Source organism: Onychostoma macrolepis, chromosome 06 (assembly GCF_012432095.1).
Source record: "Onychostoma macrolepis isolate SWU-2019 chromosome 06, ASM1243209v1, whole genome shotgun sequence".
Taxonomy (NCBI): Eukaryota; Metazoa; Chordata; class Actinopteri; order Cypriniformes; family Cyprinidae; genus Onychostoma; species Onychostoma macrolepis.
This window is the reverse complement of record NC_081160.1, coordinates 24,881,062-24,906,184: the sequence shown is the minus strand read 5'-3', so window position 1 is coordinate 24,906,184 and position 25,123 is coordinate 24,881,062. Positions and strand designations below refer to the sequence as shown.

At 35.3% G+C, this 25,123-nt stretch overlaps 1 protein-coding gene across 3 annotated transcripts; it reads right to left on the bottom strand.

Moving 5' to 3' along the window:
* Window positions 1–58: 58 nt before the first annotated feature.
* camkva (CaM kinase-like vesicle-associated a) lies at window positions 59–24,872 on the bottom strand. 3 transcript variants are annotated; one of them, XM_058779102.1, is made up of 11 exons: window positions 24,612–24,872; window positions 5,297–5,404; window positions 4,968–5,099; window positions 4,660–4,734; window positions 3,979–4,117; window positions 3,572–3,692; window positions 3,031–3,106; window positions 2,533–2,669; window positions 2,360–2,438; window positions 2,166–2,253; window positions 59–2,029 (listed from the first exon to the last, which is right to left on the bottom strand). In XM_058779102.1, exons 2-11 carry the CDS (start codon window positions 5,389–5,391, stop codon window positions 1,766–1,768), a joined length of 1,206 nt encoding a protein of 401 aa, XP_058635085.1. In that variant the 5' UTR covers window positions 5,392–5,404; window positions 24,612–24,872; the 3' UTR covers window positions 59–1,765. The 3 variants fall into 3 exon arrangements, with proteins under 3 accessions (XP_058635085.1, XP_058635086.1, XP_058635083.1); XM_058779103.1 differs by lacking the exon at window positions 24,612–24,872 and adding an exon at window positions 18,847–18,958; XM_058779100.1 differs by lacking the exon at window positions 24,612–24,872 and adding an exon at window positions 9,616–9,661.
* Between the last annotated feature and the right edge of the window lie 251 nt (window positions 24,873–25,123).

The window sequence follows — 25,123 nt, the reverse complement described above, 5'->3', positions numbered from 1 at the left end:
TAAATTTAGTACTAGACCAGAAATAAGAAACACCATGGAAACATACACTGTCCAAAAACATTTATTCTGCATATTGAGTAACAAAATACAGAAGCCACAAACAGTGACAAACACATTAGGCTGAGCTGATACATGAAAATGATGAATCACACATTTTACTCTACTCATTTTAATCACTTGTTTTTCTGCTCTGTCTTCTATGAAAACTTTTCTCAGAAAATATATTTCAGTGTTTACAGAGCCTGCCGTCAGTGCATAAAGAGGAAAACATAGGATAAACAGGAGAAAATTATGGTTTTCAGTTGAGGTCAAACTAATGCACACAGAGGTCAAAATGTATGTCTGTATAGTTCCTTTTACATTACTGAGATAATACTACCAGATAAAACTCAGTGAAGCTATATACAATGGGGAGTATATTTAGCAAATGCTTAAAAATAAACATGTGACCATGCCAAAGACAATCAATTAAAACAAACAATAAACAACAAATAACTATGCCATAATGGACATGAGCTACAGCAGGATTTGCAGTTCAAGGACATTTTGATTCCTCTCTCTCCACATGGACAGTAAAAATAAGGTCTGGGTTTTAGGCAGAATACAATAACTGAACATAATATACAGCTATAAGATCGAGTACGCAAACAACCATCGAGAGCAAATTGCTTGGCTACCTGTATGAAATATAGCAGGAACGTCTTATCACCTGTATAGCAGTTTCACAGTATTACAGCAATATTCATATTGCTTTGTTGGTACTGCACATTAACAGAACGTTTGGAAACCCTTAGGCCTCAACGTATCAGACTCAATGAAACCAGATGTATTCTATATAAAATGCAGTGCTCTTTAGAATACGGATATAAGGGCAGATTGAATAAAAAGAGCTACATAATTTCTTGTAAGATTGTACAGCAAAAGAAAAAGAAACATGATTCAGCAGTACAAAAACACTGAGTAATATTATATTGATATGATGATAGTATTGACAAAAACATAATGACTTGTACATCAATGAAGTACAGCAGCAGTTTTAGTTGCTGGTAAGCCAATATTATGACACAAAATATTACTATGAATTTTAATTCAGCAGCTGGGCTCTTCTGGATCATATGAAATTCTACATTGAAATCCAACCATTCTTTTGATGCAGACATATAATATTCTGCTGTGTTAATTGTGATTTTGTTTGTTTGTGTTTGTTAATTCTCTTATTTAATGGCTTTAAGATTTTTTGAGGCTGTATTTTTTATTTTTTTTTAATGTTCCTTTGCTCTTTGCAATGTGGAAAAAAAACTTTCAAGTTTTAGGTATGTAATAAATACAACTGAAAATATTTGAACAACATAAACTTTTAATGAAATGTTTCAAAGTAAATCTAAGAACTAAATAAATAAGCTTCATCCGGGTACTGGATCTTATTTTGTATAATACCCTTAAAAAGATGGTAGCAAAGGTTTGATGAGGATTTTTTAAACTGGTTTGAATTAACCATGGAAATTAAATCACGGAGTATTACTCCAGAAGTAAAAAATAATATTTCTTTGATAAAGCTATTTAAGAAAATACAGATAAAACTACTATGGGACTGGGATTTACATTTTAAAGTCTTCTTAGGTTACAGAATTTTGCACAAATGTAAATGTAAAATGGTGATCAAGCTTTTAAGCACAATTGAACTTTGCTGCACCATTAGATTTCAATATGAATTTATATGTAGTGTGTAGGTGCTGCTCTATTTGCCCGAATGTAAGCAGTCACTCTATTCCTCCCTAGTCTCCCCACTACGCTGCTGGGATGTCAGTATCTCTCCATTACACCGTGTTGGAGCCGAGGCCTCCTGTGTCTGGGCCTCAGGGTGATCCAGGGAGGTGCTGGGAGGCACTGGTGTGGCAGCCAGGGGAACAGGGGTGGTGCTGGGGGTAACAGGTCCTCCTGAGGCTCCCATTGCTGGACTAGAGGCTCCAGAGTCACTCTGATCTGGAGCCCTGAGTCTCTTCATCATGGTGGTCACACGAACAGCTTTCTGGATAAAAATTAATAATATTGTTTTAATATAATATGTTTAACTAAAAATAATAATTTAAATTATTATTAAATTAATATATTTTAGTCCATAAACGTATTGAAATTTGGCACAAATGAGGTTAGTAAGACCTTACCTTCCATTTAGCTTTAGCAAAGTTTTTCTCAATCTGAGCACAAACACCATCTTTGATGTTCTTGTCTGAGGCTGCATTTCCAGATATCCTAAACAAAAACAAACAAACAAAAAAAAGATTCATAGCTGTTATTTTTTAATTAAACTGCAGATAAATTATAAAATGCAGATTCTGTACTGGCAAGGGCTCCTTACCACTCATGATTGATGGCTTCCTGTGCGGTCAGTCTTTGGTCCTGATCCACCTCCATTAAACATGCAACTAGGTTTTTTGCTGCAAAGAATTTGTTGAATAGTTGAATTTGTGTTCTGATCATAATCCCACCGTTCCATCTCACACCTGCTGTACAGTGATTTGTGTACTGTACCTGAATCTGAGATGTCATCCCAATAGGGTGAGTCAAACTCGTAGTCTCCAGACAGAATTTTCCGGAACAGGTTCTTATCATGATTGTCATAATCGTCATCTTCTGTCTCGTCATAAAAAGGTGGGTTTCCTGACAGTCTGTTGAAAATAATAATATGAGCAGCACATTAAAATTTCCTAGGGCAAGTGATTAATTAGGACCATAAACCATATGAACAACAATTGATTGTTGAGGAGGGATTAGGGAGAGAAACAGATACATACAGGAAATAATGTGCACTTACAGAGTGGCAATGATGATCTAACACGCAATGTGTCAACAGGAAATGGAATGTACATGCTGATGAACACAAGAATGTGTCAGGCAAGTGACTCCAAAACAGACATCTATGGGGCCTACTAATAAAGAAAGATCTGGTTCAAGAGCACAATGAAATGAATATGTTGGACCATCTCACACAATAAATGAAATGTATAAAATAACGACGCATGAACTCACAGGATGTACATGATCACCCCGATGGCCCAGCAGTCCACCGGTCTGCCATATCTCTGTCTGCCGACCACCTCTGGAGCTATAATAGAAAGAGAAAGCCTGAATTATGATAATGAGTCAATGACAAATATAAAATATAATATAGTGCAAAACACTATATTTTAGCGTTCTTAGACATGTCATTTTGGTATTCATGTTGGTTCAATACATTTTTCGCTAAACTTTTATGATGTAATGACAAGTGGTACAAACTTGAAGACCTTGAATGCACTTTAGTGTACACATATCATTATTTCAAAAATATTTGACACAGTTTTGATAGTAAAAAAATCTTTATTTTTTTTATTTTTTATGTAATTCAGGAATGAAGAAAGAGGTATGTTTTGAATTTGTCTGTTTCTATACTGTTGTTATTATTATTATATAACTAGTTTTACATCATTAACACTAATATATTATAATTCTATCAGTATATTTATATTACTAACCATAATTCACAATATAGGGTGCAGTTACATCAGAAAGATTTGACACTTTTTCTTACCAAGGTACTCTGGTGTGCCACATGGCTCTTTGATAAGACCATTTTCCAGTTTGGCCAGGTGAAAATCACTGATTACAATTTTGGAGTTCTTCAGACGATTGTAGTAGACCAGATTTTCCAGCTGACAGGGTGAGAAAATATAGTAGTAAATGCAATCAGTTGTATAAAACCTCAAACACTTCACCTTGCAAAGCAAATCAGAAATGTAATTGTATTAAAAAACAAGAGATGCTAGACATGTCATCGATATTAGTGTGATTGTTAGAATTACATTTTCTTTGAAATAAATGAACCCTTTAGTTAGTGTATCTAATCATCCTCTGTCTCCTGAAATGTTGTAGTCTGAGGTTGCATTCTGGTGCAATACCATGTGGAGACCATTAGATGGTAGTAAAGCCCCAAGTCACCTTTAGGTTTCTGTGAACGATGTGAAGAGAGTGCAGGTAAGCCACAGCCTCAAGCACTTGCCGGACCACATTGCTGGTGTCACGTTCTGAGTAGTAGCCCTGGTCTAAGATCCAGTCGAACACCTCCCTTCCTGTGGCCCTGAAGTAAAAAACATGAAAAACAGTCAAAATTGTCCTTGTAATATAATGACTGTACAAAAATCATTTTAGTTTAAAGAAAGAAATTATCTAGAAACAAATGCAAATGCATCTTTATGTAATAAAATAGTTCATCTAAAAAATTAAAATTCTGTCAACATTTAAACCATTTGCAGCTTGAAATCCCCAGTGGCCACTGAATTTTTTAATTTGATGTTTTTATTTGCTTAATCTGTTGACTGAACTTTTACAGTATTAACAGGATAAAGATACAGAAGAATTTTTTTTTTAATTGTCTCCAGTACAATCCCATCTCAATAAATAAATAAATAAATAATCCACTTTTAAAATAGTATATTCTATATTTCACATCCCTATCCATCTTGAAGAAAAATAAGAAACAACTGAGGGTGTGTAAATAATAACGGGATTTTCATTTTGGTTCAATTTTAAAATCTAAAACACAATAAATGCAAAAAGTATCCATTCACACGCTTGTACTTTCTTATTCACTCTCACATACGAAAATCTCAAAGCACTTACAGCTCCAGAAAGAGGAAGTACTCTTTTCTCGTCTCAAAGACATCTACCAGCTGGAGGATGTTATGATGCTTCACCCTGCGGGGAAAGACAGAGAGAAAGCAAGAGAGAAACTGTGACACTGTGAAAGGAAGCAGAGTAGAAAGTGAAAAGAAATCATGACTATCTGCAAAAATAAAATCATTTGCATGGTAAAGAGTCGACTGCATTCTGCTACTCTTGTTAAACAAATTTCAACACTGAGCACCATCTGCAAGCACCTTTCTTTGCTAAAATGTGGATCGTATAAATAACCTGCATGGAAAACGTACATTTTCAAGATGAGGATCTCGTTTTTGGCTGCTTTTCGTACTTTTCTTCCATCTTTCTTCAGGAACTTTTTACAGGTGTACATTTTCAGTGTGTTCTTGTCCTTTGCCCTGAAGATTTCACAAAACTCCTCCCTGTTAATGAAGATGATAAAAACACATATACAGTGCTGTTGAGTCAACATTGAAAATCTGGGATTCAGAATCTAATTTACACATAGAAAAAAGTATATATTCCAATTAGAAAATTTAGGAGCATATATTTTGCACAAAAAGACTACTATAAACAAGAGCAAAACAAAAGGTAGACATAACCATAGATTTGTACTTACGATTTCACTACCTGTCCCAGGTCATACTTATCAGTGACCTCTGAAGGACTGTTGTAGTCCTTCTTCTCTCCCAGAGTCAAACAGCCAAATGGCATGGCTGCTCCTACCCTAGAAAACAAACACAAAAAAAGTTATTTAATGGTCCTTCAAAAGTCATGTTATGGAAATGAATGGTATGGACATCTCAAACCATGACATTTATTGAGGAGAGGGATGCTATTACTTCTCTAAGCAACTGAACTTATGATTTTTGTTTGGTTGCTGACAGATTTATATTAAAGGAGGGACCCAAGCTATTTCTAGGGACCAGAATAAAATTTGTGCCAGTAATAAATAAAAAAAAGCACCCAAAATACTCTAGCAATCCTAAATACCCTAGCACTGTATTGATGACTTTTACATGGGCAAAAAACACTAATATTTTCTAATAACATTGTATTATTGTGTGTGTGTGTGCATGCGTACGTGTGTCAGGATTGTGGACTGTTTTGTGTGTGTTTTACTCCCCATGTGTTCCCTGTGACCCAGTTTCTCCCTCATGTTGATTGTTAATTTGATTCCAGGTGTGTCTCGTTCTTCCCTGATTGTCCTGTCTTTATAAGCCCCAGTCCTTTCAGTTTGTGTTTGTTGGTCCTTAAACGTCTCCTTGAATGTCTTCCCTGCCTGTGCGCCATGTAACCCTGTTGGATATTAAATACTCTAGTTTTGTGAATTCTTCGTGTCTCCTCGTTCCGTGTTCCTGGCTCCCTTGACTCCCTGAGAAATGTGACAGCGTGCGTCAACATCCAAATAAAAGTTGTTGTTACAATATATGAGTGTGTACTGTGTATATTTATTATGTATGTATAAATACAAACACACGCATGTATATATTTAAGAAAATATTTGTATACATTAAATATATTTATATATAACAAAATATAATAAATGTATATACATGTAAATATTTTCAAAGTATATACTGTATGTGTGTGTATTTATATATACATAATAAATATAAACAGCATACATACATATATTATGTAAACAAAAGCTTTTATTTTGGATGTGATTAATCGCGATTAATCGTTTGACAGCACTAATATATATACAGTGGTGTGAAAAAGTGTTGGCCCCCTTCCTGATTTTTACTTTTTTTGCATGTTTGTCACACTTTAATGTTTCAGATCATCAAACTAATCATCAAACTAATTTAAATATTAATCAAAGATAATACAAGTAAACACAACATGCAGTTTTTAAATGAAGTTTTTTATTATGAAGGGAAAATCCAAACCCACATGGCCCTGTGTGAAAAAGTGCTTGCCTCCTCCTATTAAATCATAAAAGAACTGTGATTAACCACATTATTTTAGAAAGCTGAGTTAAATTTCACGAGCCAAACCCAGGCCTGATTACTGCCAGACCTGTTGAATCAAGAAATCACTTAAATAGAACCTGTCTGACAAAGTGAAGCATGTTTAAAGAGCAACACATCATTCCGCGATCTTAAGAAAGTCATAAACAGATGAGAAAAAATAGTTTACATGTATCAGTCTGGAAAGGGTTATAAAGCCATTTTTAGGCTTTGGGACTCCAGCAAACCATGGTCAGAGCCATTATCCACAAATGGAGAAAACTTGGAACAGTGGTGAACCTTCCCAGGAGTGGCAGGCCTACCAAAATTACTCCAAGAGCACAAAGATGACTCATCCAGGAGGTCACGACTTTTGGGCAAATATTCTGTGGACTGATGCGACAAAAGTTGAACTTTTTGGAAGGTGTGTGTCCCATTACATCTGGCGTAAAACCAACACAGCATTTCATAAAAAGAACATCATACCAACAGTCAAACGTGGTGGTAGTGTGATGGTCTGAGGCTGCTTTGCAGCTTCAGAACCTGGATGACTTGCCATAATTGATGGAACCATGAATTCTGCACTCTATCAGAAAATCCTGAAGGAGAATGTCCAGCCATCAGTTTGTGACCTCAAGCTCAAGTGCACTTGGGTTATGCAGCAGGACAATGATTCCAAACACAGCAGCAAGTCCACCTCTGAATGTCTCAAGAAAAACAAAATTAAGGTTTTGGAGTGGCCAAATCAAAGTCTGGACTTAAATCCAATTGAAATCCTGCGGCATGACCTTTCATGCTCGAAAACCCTCCAATGTGGGTGAATTAAAACAATTCTGTAAAGAAGAGTGGGCCAAAATTCCTCCGCAGCGATGTGAAAGACTTGCCAGTTATCGCAAACGCTTGATTGCAGTTATTGCTGCAAAGGGTGGCCCAACCAGTTATTAGGTTTAGGGGGCAAGCACTTTTTCACACAGGGCTATGTGGGTTTGGATTTTGTTTTCCCTTCATAATAAAAAGCTTAATTTTAAAAACTGCATCTTGTGTTTACTTGTGTTATCTTTGATTAATATTTAAATTTGTTTGATGATCTGAAACATTAAAGTGTGACAAACATGCAAAAAAAATGAAAAATCAGGAAGGGGCCAACACTTTTTCACACCGCTGTATATCAAATTTGCAATGAGCTCATTTAGTGGATAAAAGTGTAAAACTTCGCTGTTTAAACATTTGTTATGTTCTATATGCTCTATTGTGAATAAAATATTGGCTCATGTGATTTGAAAGTCTTGTACATACATAATTTGTACTTTTGGTGCTTTTTAAATTATACCAGGCATGATGTATAATACACTTCAAATAAACTGTTTGTTGTATGTAAGATGTATTTTCATTTTTTTTTTAAATTAACATTCATTAAGTCAGGATGCCTTTCATATTGTTACAAAAAAAAAATACTAAATGCTGTTCTTTTGAACTTTTTATTTATCATATAAACCTGAAAAATCACGTTACCACAAAAATATTATGCTACAGCTCTGAAGCATCACGTTAACCTTAAGACTGGTGTAATGGCTGCTGAAAATTCAGCTTTGCTTTCACAGGAATAAATTACATTTTTTTATATATTTAAATAGAAAAGTTAGGTAACACTTTATTTTAAGGTGTCATAATACAGAGTAATTACCTAATTAAGTACTTAGTAGTAGCCGTTGTACTTACATGAAACAAAATGTACTTACCATGTAACTAAGTTATGGAACAGCCTGTAATTACAGTTTGTAATAATGTAGATGTAATAGGCAGCTACTGTTACACTCTATGTAACAGACCGAGTCTGTTACACAGCTACTTGTACATTTAAGTACAATCTTGATACACTTTATTTTAGGTAGCTTATGCCTGTGTAATATTATGTAATTGTAATGTAATTAGAAAGGTATTACATGTACTTTAGCTGTGTACTGGTGGGTTAAATCAAACCAAGGTGCAGCTGGATAAGGTGTACAGTATAGATAGACATAAAGTACACTTAAGTACAATTTTGATACACTTTATTTTAAGAAGCTTATGCCTGTGTAATATTATGTAATTGTAATGTAATTTGAAAGGTATTTCATGTACTTTAGCTGTGTACTGGTGGGTTAAATCAAACTAAGGTGCAGCTGGATAAGGTGTACAGTATACACATGAAGTACACTTAATTACAATTTTGATACACTTTATTTTAAGTAGCTTACGTCTGTATACTTACATTTATTAGTACGTTGTATAAAGTCTGCAACACATGTGCAATAATATTTTGGTTACATAAGTAGCCGTGTAACAGACTCAGTCTGTTACATATGTGTAAGAGTAGCTGCCTATTACATGTACATAATTACAAACTGTAAGTACAGGCTGTTCTATAACTTAGTTACATGGTAAGTACATTTTGTTTAATGTAAGTACAACGGCTACTACTAAGTACTTCACTAGGTAATTACTCTGTATTATGGAAAAAAGTTATTTTAAAGCGAAATAATGTTTCACAATATTACTGTATTTATTGTGTTTTTGATCAAATAAATACAGCCTTGGTGACCATAAGAGACTTCGACCACAAACTTTTTAACAGTATATAAAAATGCACAGCTTGTAGCAATACAAGCAAAAACATGAACTAAGCCACAGTCACAGCAATTATAATGTAGAGACAAAAGAAGTCTAATCGTCTTGTACCCCACATTCAACATTACCAAGCAAATTATCAGCCTCTCAATGTACAATATCGTTGATGACTAGAGAATTTTTGAGTGCACATTTTAATTATGTATGTTTTGAAAGGCCACTGATGTGCGCAGGGGTGTAGCAGCCGGGGAGGACGGGGGGGGGGGACTGTTAGAAACTGTTAGAAACAGGTGATTCTGTCCCCCGCACTTTTTTTGACCCACCGCTATTTCCACCCGCGTTCTCTGATTTGTTGCTTAGATTTGAGTGTACTAACATTCAGCCAATCACAAGACAAGTCCTCTCTTGGGCGCGTCTGCCATGAGCTTCAAATCTCCCGTTGCTCTTCATCTCTCCGTTTCATTCATTCACTTCTTTGGTCTTTGGTGGTCTGGGGTAAAATGCACACCAGAAAAAGCAGAGGACGATTACGTCCTTTTTTTTTTTTTTTCAAACACACACACAGTAAGTATGTGTCCTGTTGCAATCTAACGTAACACTGGATGCAAGCAATGCAATCATGCGACGCGACAAAAGACAATAGAACCCGTTAAGAACCTCGTCACATCGCTTCGCTTTTGTCGCGTCGTGCTGCTCGCGTCCAGAGTAGAATTATTCCTTTCCCAAGTCCAACTGTTAAGAATTAAGATACAAGTTATTGTTCAAGTGTAGTGTAAGTGAAATATTGTCAATAAAATATATTTATTTCATAAAAAATAGCTATACTTTATTTCATCAGAAACTATAGATGTCCACAGCGTCTCAAATATAGATGTCCACAGTGGTCTCACTCTCAAAGTCCCAAGTCCTTAAGTTATTTTTCAAATTTGAGTATGATATCACAAAATAGGTTCCTGTAAGCTATCATGACATGTTCCCAATATTGCAACTACGGTGCTCTAACACTCCAATTGGCATTCTATTTAGAATTTATTATATGAACATGAATGTACTTACTTTGTACATTATGTAGGCTACATAATTTCTTTGCCTTTGAGGGTCACATCACCTGACAGCTGTCCCCCCCCCACTTTTAAAATGGCTGTGTTCATGATGATGTAAATTTAATAAATTATGAAAAGAGTTTTTGCTGTGAAGCCTTGAGATGCCGCTCATTCATTGACAATTAAAATGCACGCAGTTGTTTCTTTCTTTCTTCCATTGAGCTGCGAGTGAGCTCCGCGACCCTGTGCCTCCGTCTAAGCCAGAACTCAAAGAGGAGGAATAAATTCTCATTTATCTGAGAGTGAGAAAAAGTGAGCGAGAAAGAGGGGGAGAGAGAGATTTGGCAGACAGCACTCTCATAACCACACATGAGTGATGCCTACAATTTATTCCAAAAGTGACAATTTCCACTTGTGGCAGGAAGTAGCTCTGAAAAATTCAGATTCTTTGAACGTGCCGTAATCATGCTTATTTATGACAGATCTGAGAGCAAGTGAAAGGAAAAGACAGCAGGGACACCAGATAGGTAAATGACACTCATCTCTAATTAATTGCATTAGGATATCAAATGATAAGAGTGATTTTGGGTCCTATCAAAATAAAACATTTCAGGGGATATTCTCCCTAAAAATGAAAATGCTGTCATCATTTACTCATATCTTTCCAAACCTGAATGAGGGTATTTCTACTGTGGAACACATAAACAAACAAATATATTTATATATATAAGAACTCTAGGACAAGTTGAAAAACAAAAAATGGTGATTCAGTAATAATATAGTATAATGAAAGATTTATAAGCAATCTTTAAAAGGCCTACCAGTTTTTGACCTAGAACACCAAATTAGGTAAAGGATTTCCAGCACAGCACAAGGGTTAAAAATATTTTCTATTGTATTCCAGAAAAAAATCATACAAGTTTGACATGCGGGTGAGTAAATTATGACAATTTTCATTTTTGGGTAAATAACAAGGCTGTGGCCCATTTTATCTGCAATATGGTGTCTGAGTGAAACTTTCAACCAAATTTAATTTTTAAGAACAACTGACAAGATAACTTTTTCGTTCTTTTTGATCTGGTACCAAGATGGTTGCTCTTTCAGTTGCAGTCGATTTTAGACTAAAAATTAATATCATTTGGCCATCAAAAACATGCATTTTTTTTATATAAGCACTAGAAAGCTTGATAGCTTAGCATTTTCCTTTTGTGTTAGTACTTGCTTTAATGTGCACATATTTTGGAGGTTTCCTAGGGGGTATTCTTTGGGTAATAAACCCTACAGGGTTTAACATTAAAATTAAATAGAGAACTAGTGAAACAACCAAAGAAGAACAAAGTGCTCAAATCTAAATGCACGACATGCAGAGCCTAAAATCCCGCAGACCCCTACCAGTGCTAAATTCCCCTTATGCAGCACATCATGCGACACTCCGTTAGTTTAATCTTCTCAGAAGAGCCTATAGACTCTCAAAACCGTTGCCAATTCTTCTAAAAATGTCGCTTTACTGTTTTGAGAGCTGGGAGGACAGCCATTATCTATCACAGTACAACGCACTGAAACAAACAACAAAAAGGCCCCACACAAACAAGCAATTACAGATCAGGCTGGCAGTACAATTGCACCGCTATACTCGGGTCTGACCCAACAATTTGCCAAACACCATGACAGTCCTCAATCACACTGAAGCTCAACCGGATAATGTGACAAGAGTTTTGTCTCTAAAGGCTTTGCGCTTTCAACATTAACAAAGAACCAAGACAAAAACCAGCACAATAGTTCACATGCACTGCACGCCTCTGAACTCTGCTGGGCTTGAACTTTCTCTGAAACTCTTTGTTTGATGTTACAGTACAAAAACATCCTATTTTCTCTCCTCCACTCTCCCAGAATAGTCCAGAAGAGACAGGAGAGCAAACTGAAGCATCATTATCACCCAGCGCCAGAGTATCGACCAAAAAAAGGCCATTCCTGATATCCACAGTAAAGGAGGCATTACATAAATTACAGGCTGAGCGAGAGGCTGTTTGCTTTACCCGTCACAGGAGCACCAAGGTCTCTAATTAATCTCCCCTTGGTCCCTATGATTGCAGGAGACACTGGCTTTGCAAGGCCAATACATGCATGTTAATGAGGGGAGATAAGCACTTTAAAGACAGTTTGGAGAAGAGATGTTTAAAAAACTAAATTGGGAATGTTTAGTGCGCATGCTACCATTTTGATTAACCATATTTGCCTGTGGCATGCTTTTTATTTATTTTTATTGATTTCACTTTGTTAGTATTTTTTGTAACCATGTATTACCATTCCAATTTTGATTTTAAAACCATGTTTCATCTAAAAATATCAATAGAAATATAAAATATTCAATTTTTGACATGAATGAAAACAAGTCTGAGGGATGGAATGAGACAAGGTATGTAAGTACAGTGCATTTAATGGGTTGTACTGTTGTTTGACAACATACCGATTGTTCAGCTGACAGTATTTCTGAAAAAAAAAAAAACTTTCAGTAGACAAAAGTTGTGTGAAAATTACATTATCCAGGACCTTTATACAGTTTGTGCCACTGTAAGATGTATGTCCCTCACAGCCTCATTTTCATCCCTGTGCTTATAAACACCACTTTAATAGGAATTATACGAAGGTAAGACGAAAAGAAAACGCCATCAACCTTTTTTGAAGGCAGTCAGTTCCCTTCAGAGATACACAGATACCCCCACTCCCAATTCAATATTTTTAGTTTTCTTACAATATTGCACACATAGTGAACAGTGAGCTTTGCACTGTCTTGTACAGTATTTTCTCATCTTCAGCATGTCCCGTCTCTGGCCTTACAGACTTCATAATACTCCCACTCAAATTACATCTTTGAAAATGATTGCAATGCATTTTGTGTGCAAGTCCAGAAAAGAGATTGGCCGAAATAAAACAAAAAAGCAGGTTGCCAATCACAGGTTTTTGAGCAAAAATCAGTCGGCTCTAATTGATGGCCAGTGCATCTCTAAAATTCAGTATGGCATCTAACCTGACTAAGGTCTATTCAACTAAAATAAATATATGATCAAAAGCTCAATTACATACATGCAGGACATTTCTGTGTCAACACATTGCAAAAAAGCACCAAGAGGAATATTTATTTTATTAGAGACCATAAAATGCATTTTAAAAGCGTAACTCAGATAATCTTGGAACAATATAATAAAAATGTTTGAGTTCACACTGAAATCTTAATTTCTCCCATTTAAACTCACTGCTGTCTAGGAAAAAGAAGTTAAGAGATTCGATTTGTAATGTTTCTTTATTTTCCCAAAAAGGGTCTTATCACATCTGAGGTACTAGGGCTGGGTATCGAGTTCGATACTTTTTAGGCACCGACTGAATTGCCTTGTTACCATCGAAAATGGTCTTGTCGTTCGATACCAAATTTCGATACCTAAGGGGTTAATCTCATCAACGTTAGTGAGGCAATAAACCTGCAGCACTAGGTGTGTTGTGTTCGACTAGAAGCGACGCAGCGCAGATTGATCAGTGTTTGACATCCGCGACAGCGATTGAGCAGTCTGCTCTCACGCGGTTTTGTTTACTACACACAGACTGAAGCGCGCGTGACGCTCGCGGTGATTTCAGCGTCTGCCGTCTCCCTAAATAAGGACATAAACACATGAACAACATCTACAGAACTGCTCTGAGAGTCACTTCATGAGCATTTTACCGTTTGAGTAAAACTAGCGTCATATCATATACACACAGAACTGTAAAGGTATTCACTGCAACCCCTCAAAATAAAAGTTCGGTTTAACTTGGAAGACACTGCGGCAGAAATACATTACTATTGTTCATTAGAATGTACATACTGTTACTACTAGGCTACTATTAAAATTATTAAAACTTAATTTTTTTAAGTAATGATCACACAACATTTCTTCCATGTTTTAATAATAAACTTTGATTTTCAATAATTTAAAGATAAATGAAATTAATGTTTTATGCCTTCTTTTGAAAACCAAAACACAGAATTTCTGAGCAAAAATAAAACATTTCATAAGGCTATTTTAAGAATAAATTTGAATAAACTAAGTTTTTATGCATTCAAATAATTAGACATACTACACCAGAATTTAATAACAATAAAATATATGGTGAAAGAAAATAAAACACCCACTAATGAAAGTGGATAAAGATTTTCAATTTCTTGAAGTTTAGAATAAAATCAACCTAGAATAAATGAATAGAAATGATGATTCTGTCTGAGCTATGCGTTTTAAAACTAACACACACTAGTGTAAATGTAGGCTAACAGATGTGTAAACTGAAAACTATTTGAACTTTATTAAAATTATTTGCACTGATTTATTGTGTTGGATATATTTTGTTCCTTTGTGCAGTGGCTCAGGAGATGAGGCTTTGAGTCTGTATAAATGTCAACAAGCTGAAAAAATAAAACCAAAGTTTTTTTCAGATAATGTAATCTTGTTAAAACTGATTTCATAAAATTAGTATTGAAAAAAGTATTGCTCAGGAACCGATATCGAACTCAAGGTATCGGTATCGGTATCGATATTGAACATTTTTAAACGATACCCAGCAATCATTGCAAGTAATAAAACTGAATGGAGTTCATTAGGTAACACAATAAACATTATAAAAGAATAATTTGGACAATACTGTCTCAGTGGCAGCTGCATTTTCTTTGGCAGCAGAAGTCAGGAAAAGGGCAGATGCGAGGACACCAAGGAAATTTGTTCCCATTTTTAAGCACATTTCTGTGAGCAAATTTGTAAATGAAAAACTCCTCTAAACATTTCTTGCTGAAGAGTTACTCAAGCTTCCATCAGCAGGGAAATAACACATTTAGACGCTCATCGAAATCTTCTGAGGATTATAGGGTCATCTCTGCTTCTTATAGTTGGTCTTTAGAAAGCAATAGACAAAATATAACCCCTTTACCTTGTTTCTGATAAATTATGCAATCCAGCTTCAGTATTTGTGTGCGCGTATGTGTCTCCTCGCCGTGGAAGCTGTCTGTGCTCTGCAAAGCTGAACATTCAGTTTGAAGCCTTGGGCATTGTTTGGCTCTCTCTCTGCCGAGCTGCCAGCCGTGCCTACATTTGCTGTCACTCAGCCTTTTCTATAAGACATTCTGCAAAGCCATATAGTGTTCCTAACTAAAGCAGCCTACTGAGCTTAACATCAAATAAGATTTTGGAAGGGTTTCAGGACCAGCACTGTTCAAACAAATAATGATGTTTGGATTCATTCATCTGATGGCATGAGTGCACACTGACTGAATAACTGTATTATGGTTTTACCATTAAGCTGAAAGCACTCATCGGAAAGATAAAACAAGATAAAACGAGATCTGCTCAATGAGTTTAAAGAGAGTAAATAAAGACTTTTGTCTCTGGGACTCAATTTCTCTTGAGAAAAAGATCAACAATGTCTCAAACTGTGCTCAGATTTGCCAAAACATCAAAGTTAGAGATTTTAGAAATACAATACTTTGCTATTCAGCATTATCTCATTTTGTTTCTACTTTAAACATCTAAAAAAAAAAAACGAAACAAACATAACTAAGAACTCAATTAAGTCTCTTAAACTATAAGTGCAACATTTCAGCAATATAATGTCCTCTGAGCAGTTTAAATAAAAAATATTAGTAAACATACACAAAATCACAAGGAAATGCAAAATAAATTAAAAACCAGACAGATTTGCCTGTGGAAACAAAGAGATAGACGTCAATGTCTTACAATAACCCTGTTACAATTTGTCCTGTAATTCCATTATGTGTCTGTCTACTTTCAATTAGAAAAGTGCTATTTGAGCATTTACTACACTAAATTGGCCATCAAGCCTCCATCGGCCATAACAAGTGTGTTTTATTCTCCTCTTAGCTAAAAAACATGCTCTCTTGCAGCAATCAAACAAATGAAGAGACATAACATCAATTAGCTGTGAGTCAACAAACGGAGACAGACATTATTTATCAAAACACATTCATATGGATGAATTTATTTTTAGAAATGAGTACTTAGTAATCTAATTGATGGTGCATCATGTTGTTGTGTCTCTCATTTGGCACAATCATAGCATTAGGCTGTGTGTTATAAATGTTCTCTGGCCATGAAAGCTGCGGCTTGATTAAAAACAAGGGAATTGTCCCCAATCATGCGACAAAAGATGATTGTAATCATGTACATTATAAACGCTTCTTTTACATAGATCTCTGGATTACCTTATTCTGATTGGACAATCATGGCATTCAGCACTCTTGACTATTTTGGCATCATCTTGCATCTTATTTATCGACTATAGTGAAAAGGATTTTTTCTGAGGAGATTTTCTTGTTGCTGGGCTGATTGTAATTTACAGAGTAATTGATTACCTTTTTGTTTTAGTAGAAGCTAAAACAAAATACAGTTATATACAATATAATATACAGTTAAAATTATATTTAAAAAAAATACTAATAAAAAGTAAACTTAGTCGATATTACATGTTCGGGTATTTATTTATTTGGTGAGTAATAAGTGGGATAATGTACAGTCAGTCATGTACAGTCTTTCCATACTACTGCCTATTTATTAAACTTCAAGGCCAAATTTGTCATGTTTACAGCCTGAGACATCCAGGTGCCTCGAAAAAGATAAATCTGCAACCTGAAAGCAGCTTCTGAGTCTAAATGAAAATGATTGATTACGGAGCGTAAATGGCCTAGAAACTTTTTCCTAAACAAAGAAATCTTCAGTCTGGTTATTTTTATTTATTTATTTTTTATTTTTGGTTTCAGCTAGTTTTAGAAATGTATTAACTTCAATTATTCAAATGTGGATGAAACATAAAAGCCTTTTAATATCAAATTGACAAGTTTGAAAGTCAGATGTAGGATTACTAATGCTCTTGTGTTCCTTCCAGAGTCCAGTTGTTAAACTGACCTTCCCACAGGGCTATGAACTAATGATGGACATTAGAAAAAGACTTGAGACTTCAAGCTTACAATCTTTACGGGATATTACACTCAATTGTGCTAATACATTAGATAAATACTCCACTGATTTACATAAATGAAATTTGCATAAAACCTATATGACCCCAGCTAATCTACATTCAGAGCACTGGACTCATTTACAGTGAGCTCACAACTCATTTGCTTGTTTATCATTTCCAACACAGCAAAAGCACTTTTATCTGGTGTTATTTGCCACATTATCCACAATATTCTTCACAATGATATTGTGGTGTGAAATATAGTTGGATTCATGATGTGCAGTGAAAGTAATGCAAGCTATTCATAATATGACTCAAATGAGAAAAAATACAGCTTGCATTTGCATTAGTGACTGAATATGAAATAGGCATTCTTTTCAGATTTTCTTAATAAGAGCGTCTCAGTCTTTTTTGTCCATTTCTGAGAGCTTGTCAGAATGATTTTTTAAATAGTAATACATTAAACATTTGAACTGTTTGAAAAAGGAAAAAAAAAACTCTCTTTACAAACACAAAGCTAGGTTTTAGTTCATGTCTTTCAGCTGTCACTCCTCCACAGTTAACCATCAGTCCAGTGAGACGGAAACTTTTACTTCTAAGAAAATGAGTTACTGCACTTCATTTTCATTTATTACTTGCCTGCTAAAAATGCAGCCTCATCTCTGCCATGATGACACATCTGTTTATCTGAGCAAATTTTTGATTCTGATCCAAAGCAAAACATTTGTGTGATCACAATATCAATGTAATATCAGTCAAAATATGCATGATAACTTGCTTGCTAATTTACTGTAGGAAAATCAGGAAAAAAATAAAATAACACACACAGTTACTTTTTTCATATATTATAATTATATGATTAACTTTTAAACTAAACCAGCTTTACTGCAACAGAAATTGACAGCTGTTTCATTTTATCTACAGCAGCTTTGACAATTCGATAAAAAACTCCTCCCGTGTTCCAAGGAAAAAAGTATCAAGCAACCTGAAGGTATAGGTAAATGATGTTTAAAGCAAATAATCTGAGGAAAGTACCACTTAACTTACCAAATGTGAATCCCTTACAGTAATTATTAAACAAAATACATGTTTAAAATGCATTTAAAATCAAAGGGACACAAGTTCCTGAGAAAAGAATTTCTCATAATCTGTCAAAAACATGTCATATCTCACATTCCACTATTAAATAATGCAACACACCAGATTTCTAGAGATAGAGGTCTGTAGATGGCCATCACAGGCCTAACAGACAGCAGGATTTATAGGTCTCTTCAAAGGGTGAATCTTATCAAGCTGTGGTGAAACAGTAGGTGCCAGATGGCTTAGTACAGCACCAAGACGCACACACAGACAAAAAAAAAAACTCCCTCTGATGTTACACCAAGGAGAATTCTGACACAAATCATAATGCTGGAACTCACTACACAATAATTAAACACATTTCATCCACATTAAAACTCTACTTTTTGTAGCGTAACGGTCATATGGAATGTGCTTGAATACATTCCTGAGACTCAACGGACAACATCAAAGAGCACAATAAGCTTCAAACAGGGCGGTACATCTTACCTTACCTGTCTATAATACCTCCGCAATGCCACAAGCTGGTACAGAACCTTCCCAAAAAGACTTGTGTTGTGTCTCTGAGGAATGGCTAATTGGAAGAATTATGTGTGTATTAAGAACCCTGGATTCGCTTCACATTCAGTCGGTTAATCTACCCATTCTGTTCCTTATGTTGTTTGTTGCCTTGGTTACAGTCATACATAAATGCAGTGGTACAGAACAGTGTGGCTGCTTTAGAGTACAGCCAGCAGTTGTTGGGCTGGTGGATTCAAGAGGAGGGGAGCTGGTCATTGTGCAGTACTGCACAACGCAAGTAAACAATTGGACATTTAAGCACTCATGAAAAAATGCAGTTTCAAAATTGAGTTATGACCAAAATGAGGTTTCTTAGATTATGATCTGTCCTGTGACAGATGGGTTAAGCTCAACTGTGCTCAGAGAGTGTGAAAACTCAAAACTCAAAAATGAAGCCATTTTTCTCTGTTTTAGTGTTGGCATTCAACTGCAGGAGACAAAACACTTAAGGGCAAACTTGGTGTCAAAAATGCCTATTATCAAATATACTGTACGGTTAAAGATAATGCAACTATTAGTTGAAGAAATTAAAGAAAGACATAAAACAATGCAATGTTTCCTCCAAATAAGTCTGTAAGTATCAGTGCAAAGAATCAATCAAATAATCAATCATGAAATGACTATTCTACAGGAATTGACTGGATCATGAAAAATGATCTCTACAGTATAGCTGAAGTTGGAAAATAAGAGGGCTTTGCATCGTCAGTAATAAAAGAAAGTTATTTGTTTTTTAGTAAGTTCTGCGCATCATAATTCTCAGAAAATGTTCTTCACAGACATGAGAGAAATGATATATGCCATGGCACTGAACAAAGAGAACTGCTCAGTTAACTTCATTTCCTGGCTGTTCTGGGCATGCTTCCACCGAAAAACATTGAGGGTGGATCACTTAACAACAAGCACCCGCCTCATGATAACACCGTTTCCCAGGCAACAAAAAAGGAGGGAAAAGCAATAGCTTCTGGATTCCAACAGACTATAAAAGCAAAGATGTTGCTCTGTTTTATTCCATGGCTGCTTTTCAAGTATTAGCTTGCAGTGAGAGAACCACAACAACACTTGAGAAGTCTCAAATTCTTCAGCTCTAACTTGGAAGTCTTACATCAGACTGTTCTCTTGTTGAGTTAGAGCTAGTTTTGGGAATCAGTGATGGGTATGTTATCAGCAAGCAATAACTCCTGAATGCTGGTAATATGATAAAACATCTCCCTCCGAGCGTTCCACATTACGACACTAGGCTTCCATATTATCACTGCTAACCCAAACTATGTTTTCAAACTATAAATCTAAACCTAAAAAAAAGACACAGTTAAAGCCAAAGCTCTAATTAAAAACCAATATAAGACCTGGTTTACAAAGACAGAGACTCAATTTTCTCGACTGGATGAAGACCAACACTACATAAAAAAGAAAGATATTATGATAAATGAAATCCTACTGAACATCTGATTAAACTGCACTCAAGCTAATGTTAATACTAAAAATAAATGGACTTTCTAAGAGAACTATTATCTACTGTTACTGGAAGTATTACGCAGATATGGTGCTTTAATGTCCCTTGAACTTGTGTGAAACTAATGAATCAAATCCACTGACCGGAGCCCAGCTCCATTAGACCTGCATGGACTAATGCATCCCCAGATGATGATGGAAATGTTGACTACATGAAATGAGTGAGTGGGTAAAATATTAATTAACATCTTCATTTTACATTCCCCTTTATATCTGACATTGGACAGACAGTCACTCTCTGAAGCCGAGTTACTATCCTTAACCAAGGACATGAAAGTTATTGTTTTATCTATGTAGTTTTTTTTTTTTTTTTTCACATTTGACAGTCCAACAGTTTAAACACATTTGCACCAGTTGATTGCATCTCATATTCATGTTAAATAAAGTTATCAGTTTGTAAATAAGTGTCTTTGTCAGGAGACAGGACAGATTGAGACACTCCAGGGGCATGAATCTAGGTCATGAGGGCATGTGTCGTGTGGGATGCTTTTTTTAAACAAGGTCCCCCATAAAACTCAGAAACTGTAGATTCAGTCCTATTATTTGTCTTCTGTCATTTTTACTCCAATCTATCTCTCTATTCGCCTCTCTGTTTCTCTCATTCACACATACACAGACACAGTGATATTCATCCTCTTATTTTATAAGCTTAGAAGCAGCTCCAGGGAATTTGGTGTCAACTGGAGGTTTCTATTTAGACAGAAATAAAACAGACGAGATCTCGCTATCTCAAACATGCACAGGCTGCATCTCAGTGACGTTTCTCCCATGATAAAAGCTGTCTCTCCCAGCTACGGCAATAGTGACACTGTGTTAAGCACTTATTTTATAGATATATTCATGGAGGTGATTAAATCTAAATCAGGTTATGACAGTACTGCTGCTTAAAGACAAAGCTGTATGGTTTCTGCCATTGTATCTCGCCATTAGTCACAACTAAAACATGAATTCTATTGCATATTCTACATTAAATTATTTGCATTATTATTATTAATTGCATTATTACTTTCTTTTAACTGCTTTATTTTATTTTCTTTATAAAGCTTTTGACCAATGAATTTGTATGACTCTTCCCAGTTTTTAAGTAAAGACTTAATAGTAAAGACACTATTCTAACTAATTTCTTCTTGCTCTAGACACTTTCTAGCCAATTAAACATTTTAGAGCATTTTATTAGAATAAAGTTATAATCAATATATATTCACTTATTTAAAAACCCTTAATTTGATTAATTTAAATGATTTTCCATTTGCCTGGAAATCAAAATTCTCTGACACTTCCTGGTGTTCCATGACCATGGGGACCTTGTGAAAAGGTCAGAATTAAACAATTATTTTCTGTTTTCCACAAAATTGCACATAAATAAACACATACTGTACATATATGATTAAAGCCTCTTATGCTCATCAAGGCTGCATTTTATTTGATCAAATATAGAATAAAATAGTAATATTGTGAAAAATTATTACAATTTGAAACTGTTTTCTAGTTTCTTAATTTTCAGCAGCAATTTCTCCAGGCTTCAGTTTCACATGCTCCTTCCTAAATCATTCTAATAAGCTGATTTGGTGCCCAAGAAACATTTCCTATTATTATGATTGGTAAAAACAGTTGTGCTGTTTAATATTTTTGTGAAAACTCTAAGAACAGCATTTATTTGAAATAGAAATCTTTTGTAGCATAGCAAATGCTTTTCTTGTCACTTTTGATTAATTTAATGCATCCTTATCACGTAAATAAACTTATTAATTTCTTCTGAACTAAAATCTTATTGAACATTTAAATGGTAATTTATATTACAAAATTATGTAAAAAAAAAAAAAAACTCTGATATTTACTAATATTTCACTAATTCACTAATATTTCCGCAACAGGCACTTGAATAGTGGAAGAAGCACACTGATTTAGACCCTCTTAACAGTTAACCACTGGATTATAATTGGTTCCATTGTATTTTTTGGCAGCCTCCATCTGAACCACAACTGATCAACAGGTTGTTGAGTAAAAATAGAAAGATCAGGCTAGATCTGACACCTCCAAATTCTGTGGCCAGTGGTCAGCCATTATTCAAGTGTATTGTTTTGATTTAGTTTTGGGAAATCTGCAGTGGTGGGGGGGAGGGGGGTGCTCTTGTTTATCACCTCTTGTGCAGTGCGGGTGTTGGCTGGGGGTGGAGGTGGGCCAGGTGTTATGTTATATAAAGGGATGACGGGCCCTGGTAAGAGCTCTGGAGAACAGGATGGTGTTTTGAACAGAGGAGGTGGGTGGTGTTTTAGCCCGTGGGTTGAATTCACACACATATACAGTACAGACACTGACACAAACAGTGTCCGGGCTTCTTTGTGCTCATTTTCTATGGGAACCACAGAGAGCAAGGTCAGTTTTGCTATATTCTGTCTACTGATGCCATAATATTATCATCATCTGTAAAAAAAAAAAAAAGTAGATGAACTCCTTTAAACACTATGGGGTGGTAATTAAAATTAAATTAAGAGGTGGACACACAATACAAACTGACCACATTTGACAACAAAAACTTCTTACAATTTTCCTCTTTCATGAGTAAAAAAACAACATAGAATGTAACAACTAAACAATGGAATGTGTTGTTATACACTAGCGCAACAATCATTGACTGTTACATAAGAAATAATGGCCTTTCAAACAGTACCGTGACCACTAAATTACAGGTTTGGGGCATTTAAAGGAAAATTCTAGGTTAAATACAAGTTAAGCTCCATTACCACAAGAAAGAAAAAAAACCTTGACAAACATAAAAATGTTTAAACGTTTATCAAATGTTGGATGTCTATAGGAAAAGTGCAAACAATTATTGCAAAACATTATTGCAAACACACATATGTGTAGATAGACTTTTACACAAACACACACACACACACATATATGTATATATATATATATATATATATATATATATATATATATATATATACACTCACACACACACACACACACACACACACACACACACACACATACACACATGTGTTTGTTGTCATCTACATGTTTTAAAAAAAAATGATAAAGCCTGTCCTGATGGGGAGGGTTGTAACACCTTCCACTGTATGTTCCATTTCTGCACACACAAAAAAAGCACATTGGGTGCACACCACACTTAAATATATAGACATGCAATGTCTGTTATGTTTTTATGCTACACTATGCTAGACTATGTATTTGGTCTATATTATTATCTGATTAACACATTAAAGTAAAAGTAATGTAGAGGAGAAAATGTTTTTATTAGTGTTGGAACCCACCATGGTAATGCGTAATGGTAATGATAGGTTGAACCAGCAGCACTCTTTGTATCAGACACTAATTTACACAATTTAGGTATATGTAGTACATGTCTAAACCACTTAAATGTGAAGAACATAAATATGGGATTATTATATGAATGTTTTAGTTATCCAGAACAAACCCCACTCAGTTACAGATACTGAAACAAAACCCTTAAAATGTTATTATGTGCAGCTTTTGGGCTACAGGTGGTACGTGATGTCACAGACAAAGAAACACAAAAAAAAACATTTCAAATCTAATAACCGCAAATCTGAGAGCATCCATATGCAATGTTTATTACCAGCAAGGATTTACCTGTTTTAATAAATGACACGCATTTTTGTTGACCACTACCACACATAATTTAACAATGCACATTTGTCGTCAAATAAAAAGGACGATTCAACTCAGAGTCCACTGCACTTATAACTTCTAAATACCAATGAACTGACAAATTACAGAACTTGCCTGAAAAAGAAAGGTTTTGCTGTCAAGAAATAACAAACGATAGAAACTGCAGTGTCCACTTGCGCGCGGCAGACGCAGTGATTTGGGTTTGATGTAAACATATTTGACGTGCTTTTTACACTTAACTGACAAAATGCACCTGATGGAAGTGCAAGCCTGCAAATACATATGTAAATACAAACATGACTGGCCCGGAATCTCTTAAAGTTGTGAAAAGAGTTTGTGCTACCAGCTAGTTTTAGTCACAGGTGAATTATCTAAAGAAATTTAAATAAATAAATAAATAAAAAATTGTTAGCGCGGTCTGTTAAACATTCTATTACGAAAGCGTTCGGCAAAGTCCTTAAGGAAAACAAATATACGCACTCAGCGACAACAGTTGTGTGGAATTAATATAAACTCGAAGACTTACTGGATAATTTGAACGTTTCAGAGAAATAGGCGTTGTCGACCGTTCTCGTTCGCTTCCCTCTGAGTGTCTCCTGATGTTTGAGTTCGCGGTAATTTTGGCCAATATTCCGCGTGCCACGTTCTATTCGCGCGCTCTGATGCCAACCCAGAAACCTGCACTTGGAGCGCACGCTCCCTTGCGCTCTCTTTCTTTTGCTCTCTCTCTCTTTCTGTCAGGTAGATGTGCAGTATAGCTTTATTGCTGCAGCTCAAACTGCGCTATGCTGCTCAGCCAGGTTTTACACAACTATAATCACCCGTCTGGTGACTGAACAGTGTCTGGGAATATGTGTCTCTAAGCTTTTTGTATCAAATTTATGTAAAGTTTTAAGTTTTTCATTGAAATTTATGACCAGTTGTGAGAACACACACGTACTTATAACAGTACAATGGTCGAAAACAGTTGATGATTAAATGATAAGAGTAAAAAGCTCCCATTAAATGGGTCATTCATGTTAGGCTATGCTCCGTCCC